This window comes from Elephas maximus, chromosome 3, assembly GCF_024166365.1.
Source record: "Elephas maximus indicus isolate mEleMax1 chromosome 3, mEleMax1 primary haplotype, whole genome shotgun sequence".
In the NCBI taxonomy this organism is placed as follows: domain Eukaryota; kingdom Metazoa; phylum Chordata; class Mammalia; order Proboscidea; family Elephantidae; genus Elephas; species Elephas maximus.
This window is the reverse complement of record NC_064821.1, coordinates 210,007,852-210,018,849: the sequence shown is the minus strand read 5'-3', so window position 1 is coordinate 210,018,849 and position 10,998 is coordinate 210,007,852. Positions and strand designations below refer to the sequence as shown.

Genomic DNA, 10,998 nt, shown 5'->3' with positions numbered 1-10,998 from the left:
GTCGAGCACTTAACTGTTTGCACCACCCAGGGACTCCTGGTTTGTATATACCCTCTGTCAATTCAAAAAGGATTTAAGCATATTTAGATATTGATTTCCAATTAAGATAGTATATTTTGCCTTCCCATGCGAGATCTATAGTTTTTATGTTACGAACTATTGGAAGTCTCATTTAATTAAAACGTAAAAGTTTACATTTCTCATTCATTCTGGAGAATTAATAACAGTTATTTTCAAACAGTTAAAAAAATGATTTAAGTAAGCTTTCCAAAATAGATGAAATACAAGAGGATAAAATTAGTAAGAAAGGAAATCAGGGCAAGAAAAAGACAGGGCCAGAATGTAGAACAAAGTCACAGGCAGGTTAGTGCACAAAAGTGGGCCACCAATTTGGCTTTATATCGTCTAGCAGCCAAAGCAAAGGAAAAATACAGAACTCACAGTGTTTGCAATAAAGTACTGAGACAAATTTCTCCTCTAGATTTTCACAGGAGCTATGAGTGAAATAGTGGGCTGGCTCATAGCACTGGCCTTGCATAGATTTCACACAGTTCAGGCGGCTGCTGCCTGTGTGGTGCCTCAGTGAAGCCCATAGTCCAGCATCAGAGGCAATTCAGAAAAAGCCATTCTCTCAGGTGCCAGAGCCATGCTGACGTGTGCTGTTTTCTAATAGATTGGCTAGAATGCCAGGGAAAAAGTAGAATTTGGAATATCTAAGATGGCCTGATTGCATATCCATTAGGCAAAATCCTCCCTGGAAAATATTTTCTTGCTTCCCACCCTAACAGAGTTGGAGGCTCTATTCCCTGGGAAAAAGCTGGAGTGTAGCTATTCTATGCTGGTACCCTCGCCGGTACATGGACTGATGGAGTATATGCAGATTGGGCCCAGAATTCCTCAGAAACACAAACCAGTAGGCAAGCAGGGGCCCATGTTTGACCCCATGGAGCAGGACAATTGTGATCTTCGTCTGGGCAGCCTTTCAAACCAGATGTTACCCATTGCAGCCCAATGAAACTGCACATGGAATTCCATGGTCTGACAAATTGCCATGGCAATCACACTGTTTTTCTGGATATGATGGCTTGTTATCTGGTAACACAAGGTAATTCAGGGGATTTTTGCCTTCTTTTGTTAGATGAGTCCAAGAGTAGGGCACATCAGGGAAAGGATTGCTCTGGAGGGAGATGGAGGCACTGTCCTGTAAGGCTTAGAGGGAAGGGTAGGAAGCAGTTTAAGAAGAGAAGGACTGTCTGAGACAGACAGTGAGTGAGAGCAGGAGCAAAAGAGAGAGAAGGAGGGAAAGAGTGAGTACTTGGTGGACTGCTCAGGGAAGGCCAGTTAGCTAATTGCCTTCAAGTCCATTTCAACTCATGGTGAATCCCTGTGTATCAGAGTAGAACTGCACTCCATAGGATTTCAGTGGCTGATTTTTCTTAAGTAGATTGCCAGATCTCTCTTCCAAGGTGTCTCTGGATGGACTCAAACCTCCAACCTTTTGGTTAGCAGCCAAGCATATTAACTGTTTGAACCACTCAGGGATGCTTAGGGAAGGCAAGTGATAGGCAAAAGGCAGCAGTGGAGGAGGAAGGGCGGAGAGAGTCAGTCTTCACCTGAGGGAGCAGGAAGTCAGTCCCAGGGCTGAGCAGCCCCTCAGGGAGGAGCTGGTGGTCAAGGTCAGGATCTTGGCCGGTGATAGTGGGTTATGGCGGAGAGCACCTCCTTTGCCTTTCTGCACAGAGACTGGCGTGGGTGGTGTTTTCTTTCCAGCAACCTTCTTCCCATTAGCAGTGTGTTAGGAGGACTTACGAGGGGAGGCACTCAAGCTCTCTAGTGGGGTTATTTCCCCAGGCTTCTTGGTAGGAACTCAAGCTAAATACTGTTATGTTTTTTATGCTGCATACCCTTGGTTCCTCCTGTGGCCAGCATGGCCTTGTGAGATCAGATAAGACCACCGGGAATAATTCAGTAAAACAAACGCTTAGTCAAAATCTCGTCCGTATCTAATGCTCCGTATGTATTTTCCTATACGGTATCTCCTGATTGACATTGTTGGCTGAAGGGAGAGAGGGCAGTTAAACAGTACTGAACTGTAGCTGAGAGTTTTTTAAACAGTTATTTGCTCACATTAAATAGTGTGGGTCAGCCTGGTGGCCCTATCAGCAACCTGCTGAGCCGCAGGCTTGGCTTCTCCTGGGAGATCCTGAGTCTGGCGGTCCAGCTTGGCCTGCCCCATGCTGTAGACCCTTTGTGTGGATTTGGTCCTTGTTCTCTCCAGAGCCATGAAGGGGCTTGATGCTTGTGACTGGCCCTCACCACAGGTGATAAGGTGGAGGGATAGACATAAGAGACATTGTCTGACAGACATGACTCACCTTAGTAAGTGGTTGCATGTGGGTAGAGTTTCAAAGATGACTGACTTACTGATTCCATGACTGGGAGAATGAAAATGCCACTGACAGAAAATGGGAATGCAGGAGAGGGGACTGGATGGTGATGGTGTGTGTGTGTGGGGGGGGGGGGTGGACAAAATAAGCATAGATATGAACGCTGCGGGTCAGGTGTTGGCAAGCTATGCACATGAGCCAATAGGTTGGAAGGGTGGTCTGGCCTTCCTGTGAGGAGCCAGGCATTGAGGTGTTGATGTGGGAGTCGTGGGTACAGAGGTGATCACCACCTTGACCTTGATCACTCGTGCAGAGTTGGTGAGAGAAGGATGGAGAATCCTTAGTTTTAAATGCAGTGAGAGGAACAGGAATCTGACAAGGAAATCAGGAAGGCTATCAGACAGGAGGATGGGGAGTCAGGAGAGTCCAGGGTACTAAGCAAAGTGCTTAATTGCAAATCACAATTATAAGAATAAAGAAATGTATTTTAAAGATGTCTGGGTGGCTTCTAGAATTTCTGGAAGGACTGGAAAATCGGTTTTGGAGCTTTGTTGGGAAATATGCCAACAGAGACCGCCACTCCCCCGGTGCACTAGATATTATAGCTTGTATCACTGACATCTTCCGCCCTGGGAGCCGGTGGTTTCCCTCAGGAACTTGGTCTTGAAATCAGCATCTCAACCTCCTGGCCATTGCTTCTATGCATCAGTAGGCCCTGAGTCAAAATCTGGGGCAGCAGTGTCTGATAGCAGAGTTTAGGTCTCATGGCTGTTCCCTAGCTACAAGGGAGGCTGGGAAAAATATCTAGCATTTTTAACTTCTACATGGGAAGTGGGCTCACAAAAAAGATAGAGAGGGTAGAGGACACCTGAGTATGTTTGTGTTTGTAGACAGAGTTCAGAGCAGTCCAGAGACTGGACAGGAAGATCACTGATGGGGGCAGCAGAGACTGGGTAGAATGAGGGGTGGTGGTGGTACAGGACTTTGAAAGAATGCCTTCTCTCAGATGCAAGAAGGAAGGAAAAGCGAAGTCCAGAAAGTTCTCAGAGGATGGCCTCCCCAGTCTCACAAGGCCAAGTTTATTGAGACAGGCTGGGATGAAACTAGGGTGGAAGAGCCCTGAGGGGGAAAAAGTGTGGGAGGTTCAGCCCCGCAGTCCTGAAGAGGAGCCTGTGGAGCTGAACCTCCAGCCTCTGTGAGGCTGCCCATTCCACTGGGGCCAGATTTAGCTGTTAGCAGGGTTTCTCATATTGAATCTGTATCCCTGTGTAGCCAATGTCTATTATCTTTTAGTAGCCCAGCACCAGACCCTTCCTTTCTATCGGCACCCTCATCTCCCTTGTGGGGTGATTTCCACGAAAGTAATTCCTGGGGCTAGCTCACTGATGGTTCCCTCTAACCAAGTTGAGGTGCAGGTCTTCCTTCTTCTGCCCAGGCTGGCACCTTTGGAGTCCCCTTTGTTCCTGCCCATTTTCCACCCTCTCCATTTCTGTGAGCCCCTTAGGCCTCCCCTAAAGTTACTCTTAAGAAACCAGTCCCAAGTCTGTATAATTTGCCATCATTATATCTTATAATTTCTTTTCATTGGTCATAACTTCACCCGCTGATATGCAGAACAAACCTACACCATGACCCACATGGGCTGCCCTTCAGTGCTGTACAAACAGTGGGTTATTTAGAAGCACTTCTACCTCCCCTGCTCTAGAAATTGGTTTAAAATTGGAAAAGGTGTGGATCAGGGTTGTATCCTTTCACCACACTTATTCAATCTGTGTGCTGAGTAAACAATCCAAGAAGCTGGACTATATGAAGAAAAACAGGGCATTTGGATTGGAGGAAAACTCATTAACAACTTGCATTATGCAGATGACACAACCTTGGTTGCTGAAAGTGAAGAGGGCTTGAAGCACTTACTAATGAAGATCAAAGACCACAGCCTTCAGTATGGATTACATCTCAACATAAAGAAAACAAAAATACTCACAACTGGACCAATGGGCAACATCATGATAAACGGAGAAAAGGTTGAAGTTGTCAAGGATTTCATTTTACTTGGATCCATAGTCAACACCCATGGAAGCAGCCGTCAGGGAATCAAATGGCTTATTGCATTGGTGAAATCTGCTGCAAAAGACCTCTTTAAAGTGTTAAAAGGTAAAGATGTCATTTTGATGATTAAGGTGCTCCTAACCGAAGCCATAGTATTTTTGGTTACTTCATATGCATGTGAAGGCTGGACAATGAATAAGGAAGACTGAAGAATTCATGCCGTTGAATTATGTTGGTGAAGAATACTGAATATACCATGGACAAATCAGCCAGAATGCTCCTCTGAAGCAAGGATGGTGAGGCTTCGTCTCAATTAGGACATGTTATCAGGAGAGACATGTTCCTGGAGAATGACATCATGTTAGGCAAAGTAGAGGGTCAACAAAAAAGAGGAAGACCCTCAACGAGATGGATTGACACAGTGGCTTCAATAATGCATTCAAACGTAACGATTACGAGGATGGCACAGGACTGGGCAGCATTTCGTTCTGTTGTGCATGAGGTCACTATGACTCAGAGCCAACTCAATAGCTCCTAACAACAACAGCTCTAGAAATACAATTTTATAGATACTGCTTTTGATCATATTAGATTTCTTAACAGCTACTCTGTCCTATAGGGTCACCATGAGTCAGAATTGACTCAATGGCAATAGGTTTGGGTTTTGGTATACTTTGCTTATGCTGAATTAGATTCCAGAAGCTTCCTCCCTCCCCCACAATTAGGTCTTTTTCATCCTGTTCCTGTTGTCTAAACACAAAACCAAATATATAAATAGACATATGTTATTTTTCTCTGCCTACTGCTCCTTCTTTTGGGGAGTCATTTCTTTCCCATTATATGTGGTTCTGGTGAGGCTGTCAACCTCAGTGTCTTGCCCTGCCTCCTCTACAATGATGGGCATGTGAGCCAGGCTTGATGAATCATGTCACCTTGTATCCCTGGCAACAGCTAAGCATAAGGCCAAAGAATCTTTCTCTGTAATTGAGTAACAACAAAGTTTCTTGTGCTGGTTGTCCTCAGCTAAGAAAATGTACACTTAGGGGTACAAAAGGCACTTTCTCCAGCTGCCTGGAGAAAGCCTATTTGCAGAAACCAGGCCCTGATGGGGAAAGCAGATGTAAGAGACATCAATGTAAGACGAAATCAAGTACCAATGACATTCATAGAACCGAGCTAATAAATATCCTGTTTAAGCTGGTTTAATGTTTTTTTGCCACTTCCAAATGGCTAAGTCCTGACTAACAGTAACCCTTTAAAAAATTAAATTGAAAGCAATATATTTTAACTGTGAAAATAGGGAAAAATAAAAAACAGCCAAATCATTCCTAATCCTATTGTTAATTTATACAAAAAATGGCATTATACCTTACTGACTTTTTTCTTTGTGGTTGTGTGGTAGATGACAAAATACGGCCACAATTTCCTCCATCTAGTATGCATGCCCCTTTGCAATGTGAGTTTACTGCTCTTCTCATGCAGGGGTCAGGTTTATTTCCCCGCCCCCTGAATCTGACCTAGCCTCTTGTCTTGCTTTGAGCGTTAGGATGCAGCAAGAGACATGTATGACTTCCAGTGCTACACCTTGAGAGGCCTTCCAGCTTCTGCTTTTACCCTCTTGGGAGAGGGGAGCCTGAGTCATCTACTGCTGCTATAACCAAAATACCAAAAGTAGATGGTTTTAACAATGAGAAATTTATTCTTTCACAGTCTAGTAGGCTAGAAGTCCAAATTCAGGGTGTCAGTCCGGGGGAAGGCTTTCTCTGTCATTTCTGGAGGAAGGTCCTTGTCATCAATCTTCCCATGGACTAGGTGCTTCTCTGTGCAGGAACCCTGGGTTCAAAGGATGTGCTGTGCTCCTGATGCTGCTTTCTTGTTGGCATGAGGTCCCCCACTCTCTGCTCCATTCCCTCTCCGTTTATCTCTTAAGATAAAAGGTGGTGCAGGCCACACTCCAGGGAAAGTCCCTTTACATTGGATCAGGGATGTGACCTGACCAAGGGTGTTCTAGTTCCCCTAATACTTTTTGACATAATCTAATCTTTCCTCATTAACCACAGGCAGAGATTAGGATTTACAACAGATAAGAAAATGATATCAGTCACAAAATGGAAGACAACCACACAACACTGGGAATCATGGCCTAATCAAGTTGACACACATTTTTGGGGGACACAATTCTATCCATGACAGAGGGTCATGTAGGAAGGTCAGTCTAGCATTCTGGAGGAGGAGATCACATGCAGGAGAACCAAGACAGCCCAGCCCACAGTCAGCCCCACTGCCAGGCTTGTGAGTGAGGTCATCTTGAAGGACCCAGCTCTCTCTCCAGCTGAATGCAACTGCATAAGTGAGCCCAAATGAAACCAGCAGAGGACTGCCCAGCTAATCCCCTGTGATGGTTAAGGTTGTGTGTCAACTTGGCTGGGTCATGATTCTCAGTGGTTTGGCAGTCGTATGTTGTGATCACTTCCACGATGAGATTTGATATATGGGATCACCTCCATGATGGGATCTGCTGTGAACAGCCAATCCATTGAGAGGGAGCTTCCTTGAGCATGTGGCCTGCATTGAATATGTGTGGACATTCTGGCAAGGCTTGTAGGCTTTTGCTCGTTCTGAATCCTGCAGCTGGCTTCTGTTCATCTGACCTCCAGTTCTTGGCACTTGAGCTTGCAGTGTCTTGCCTGCCGATCTAGGGATTCATTGATCTTCACAGCCTGTGAGCAAGAGCCCTGCTCTCTGACCTCCTGATCTTGGGTTCACCAGGCCCTGCTGTTACTTGAATCAGGAGACATCTCTATCCTGACCCATAGACTTGGGACATTCCAGCCTCTACAACTCTGTGAGCCATTTTCTTCATATAAATCTCTCTCTATATTTACTTATATGCTTTACTGGTTTTGCTTTTCAAGAGAATGTAGCCTAAGACAGCCACAGATTTGTGAGATGTAATAAATTTTTGCCCTTTTAAACCATTAAGGTTTGAGGTGATCAATTATGCAACAAAAGTTAACTGAAACAGACTGCCCTGCATTTTTCCTATAACGGCATATGGCCATTTCCGCATGGTATTAAGTGTTTACCGTGGTTCTTTCATCACCCTGTCTGCTTGTAGTATGGTGGTAGCTTGCACGTTGCTTGGATGCTAGAAGCTATGCCACCGGTATCTCGAACACCAGCAGTGTGAACCATGCCGGGAAGTTTTCAGTGGAGCTTTCAGACTAGGAAGAAGGGCCTGATGATCTACTTCCAAAAATTAGCCAGTGGAAACCTTACGGACCACAATAAAATACTGCCCAAGAGAGTGATAGAAGATGAACCCCGTACGTTAGAAGGCACTCAAAATACACAGTGACTCTAGCACAATGGACTCAATCATACAAATGGTCCTGGGGATGGCTAAGGATGGGCAACATTTCCTTCTGTTGTGCATGGGGTCACCATGAGTAAGAGGAGACTCTGGTAACTAACAAAAACAGCAAGCTTCTTTCCATTGCAAACATTGGAAACCAACCCTGGCCAGCTTTAACAAAAGGGAAATGCATTAGAATGTTCCTGGGACACCTCAAGGAACAGCAGGCAAAGCTGGAGGAGGTGGGGGTGGGGTGGGGTCAGGGTTGCTGTGAGGCTGTCAGCAGCAGTGCCAGGAGTTCCTCGCCAGAAAACTCAATGCCATCCAGGGCCAAGGACGTCTGGACTGTTTCTGAACTGCTAACTTCAAGTTCTCAGAACAGAACATGTGACCCGTCCAACTTTGGCCAGTTTAACCATGGCGCGGGTGCGAGGACCACAGAGACAGAAGTGAAAAAAACCGTCGAAGTCCTGGAAATCCCAGCGTGGAAGGCAGAAACGAGGTTAACTCATGGCCTAGCCCTGCTTACTAATGGCTTAAATACCCTTAGATGTTTAAATACTTTGTTCCTCTCAAATGTTTTTGGAGCTACTGTATCAAGGTGCCATTAAAAAGGGGGAAGAACTAGCGAGCGGCAACTTTTGAAACTGTAACGACAGCCCAGGGCAATGTTGTATATACTTCCACACAGTTCAAGGGAAAAACACACGGTTTTGGTGCAACTGGGTCTCAGATTGAACGGCACTGCAGTTTTAATCATAAGTTTTAAAATAAGCGTGGGGTGTAGACAAGAAAGGAGTCGCACTAAAACATGAAAAGGTGTTAAAGCCAGAGTAACAGGTGTGTGAACACGAAGCAGGCCAGAGCTGAAGGGTAGACTTCGAATGGCTTCTGTGAACCGCGACCAGCTGCAAATTCGTCGGAAGAGGACACCACAGGAGTGTTGCTCGCGGCCGCAGCTTGGGGCAGGGGGCTCCATGTTTCACTCTGGACAAGCCGATCCCAAGACGCCCGAAGTGGGGGCCAGGCAGAGCATCACCCCGACGCTGACTGACGCCTCCCGCAGTGTGACGGGTGCCTAGGGCAGTGCCTACAGGAACTGGGGGTGAGCCTGCGCCTCGAATGTGCGCGCCAGGGACTCGGGCCTGGGACCCCCAAGGCCTGGCAGAGTGCCTGAATCCAGGTGCGCGCCCCCCTGCACTGAGGCAGCCGCCGCGCCTGCCTGCCGCCCCCACGGCGAAGGGTGGAGCGGGCTGGGGGCCGGGGAAGCGCGTCGAGGGAGGCGTCTGCTCTCAGAGGATTTAGGCGGCGCTTTCGCTCTCAGCAGCACGAACATCTGCCTCCGCGCAGCGCCATCGGCGACATCTTGCTCCTCCGGAGAGCGATGCGGGAGCGCAGGCCACGCTGAGCCGCTGCTCGCCTGGCGCCGCGGCCGGGCCTGCAGGACCGAGCGCGGGGCCGGAGGAGGACGAGGTAACAGCCGGCCGCCCGGGTCCCGCCCGCTCCCCTCCCTCCCCCGCCCCAGCTCGGGGGACGCAACAGAGGCCCGGCTCCCCGCGCCGCCGCCGCCCGCCACGCTCGCCCCGGGCCTCTCGCCCCCACTTCCTCCGCCCGCCCGCCCGCCGGCCCGCGCCCCCGGCCGCCCGCGCTCCCCTGTCCCCCGGCGACCCCGGCTCCTGACCTCCGCGCGGCCCCAGAGGTACCGCCTGCCCCGGCGGCCGGCCCCGCGCGCGCACCCTGGGCCGGAGCCGGCCGCCCCTCTCCGGACCCCGCCCGCAGCGCGCGTGGTGGGCAGGGGGACGTGGGCGGGGCCGGAGCACCCCCAGCCGCGCGGCCCCGCCCCGGCCCCGCCCACACCACAGCGCCCCGCCCCCAGGCCCCAGCCCCCCACACCACTGCGGCCCCGCCCCCAGCCCGACCCGCCCACACCACCGCGACCCCGCCCCCAGGCCCCAGCCCCCGCCCACACCACAGCGCCCCGCCCCCAGGCCCCAGCCCCGCCTACACCACGGCGCCCCCGCCCCCAGGCCCCAGCCCCGCCCACACTACAGCGCCCCGCCCCCAGGCCCCAGCCCCGCCCACACCACGGCGCCCCCGCCCCCCAGACCTGCCCCCGTCGGGGCGGGGCCCTGTTTTAAAAGTCGCGGCGGGAGGGAGCCGGGCTGGGGCAGGGGCGGGGCCGCGGCAGGTCCTCTGTTTCGTGTCCCGATCCCTTAGGTGGCGGCGGCGGCGGCGGCTGGAGCTGCAGACTGCGGGGCCTGGGCTAGCAGAGCGCGCCTGGACGCTAGGTGGGCGGGCGGCGCGGCGCGGGCCGGGACCATGTCCCCCGGCAGCAAGGTGAAGAGCGAGTACATGAAGCGCTACAAGGACCCCAGGTGGGACATGTACGGGCCCTGCTACCGCGAGCTGCTGCACTACCGCCTGAGCCGCCGGCTGCTGGAGCAGGCGCACAACCCCTGGTTTTGGGACGACTGGGGCCCGGCCAGCTCCTCGGACGACTCGTCGTCGTCGTCGGGCGGCGGGGGCTCCCCGTGCCCCGCGCCCCAGGGCGCTCCGGCCTCGTCCCCCCCGCCCTCTCCGCCCAGGCCCGCGGCGCGGGAGCTGGAGGCCTCGGAGGACGCGGACGCCGGCGCCGCGGCTCTTTCAGGTACCGAACCCGGGGATCGGGGGGCGGGCGCCTGGCCTGGGCCGGGGCCGGGAGCCGACCTCCGCGAGGGACCTGCTCCAAGTTACTGCATCCGCTCTGGGATCTTAACTTTCCACCGCGCAGTTTCTTGCAGCGCTCTGGGGCAGCTCTTCCATTGTTTTCTTTGTAGGCTAAGAATCCGCCCTTTGACAAAATAAAGGAGGTGCCCGCTCGCCTCCCTCCACTCCCCGTGTTTGCATGATTGGCTTCTTCCGGGCTGGGCCAGCTATGAACTTAGGGAAGTGCCACTCTCCAAACCTGGGGTCTTTACCTGAGGCTGTGAGCCATTGGACGTTTTCTAAGCGCCCATTTTTGATAAGAGGAGCCCCAGCTTTCATCAGATTCTCAGCGGTTACCCCAGAGGTTAAGAACCCCTGAGCTAAGCTTTCCGTCTTGTGAATGAATGGGGCCCTTGTTTCTGTATGAACTCTCTGACCTCATTGGCTGTCCCTAAGGAACATTTTGCATTTGTTTACACACACTGTTGTCTAACTCAGGGTTGGCAGGGAGCGTTCTTTGTA

General features: G+C 50.8%; 2 protein-coding genes across 5 annotated transcripts in view; one reads left to right on the top strand and one right to left on the bottom strand.

The window, feature by feature from the left end:
* Window positions 1–6,136: 6,136 nt before the first annotated feature.
* LOC126071540 (spidroin-1-like) lies at window positions 6,137–10,112 on the bottom strand. The gene is made up of 3 exons (XM_049875723.1): window positions 10,069–10,112; window positions 9,473–9,920; window positions 6,137–9,229 (listed from the first exon to the last, which is right to left on the bottom strand). Exons 1-3 carry the CDS (start codon window positions 10,110–10,112, stop codon window positions 8,882–8,884), a joined length of 840 nt encoding a protein of 279 aa, XP_049731680.1. The 3' UTR covers window positions 6,137–8,881.
* The window catches only part of CCSAP (centriole, cilia and spindle associated protein), a 28,494-nt gene continuing 26,693 nt past the window's right edge, over window positions 9,198–10,998 (top strand). For all 4 annotated transcript variants that reach the window (XM_049881177.1, XM_049881176.1, XM_049881175.1 and 1 more), the window contains exons 1-2: window positions 9,198–9,264; window positions 10,009–10,438. In XM_049881177.1, coding sequence (XP_049737134.1) covers window positions 10,111–10,438 — 328 coding nt within the window. In that variant the 5' untranslated portion in view covers window positions 9,198–9,264; window positions 10,009–10,110. The remainder of the gene's footprint in view (window positions 9,265–10,008; window positions 10,439–10,998) is intronic.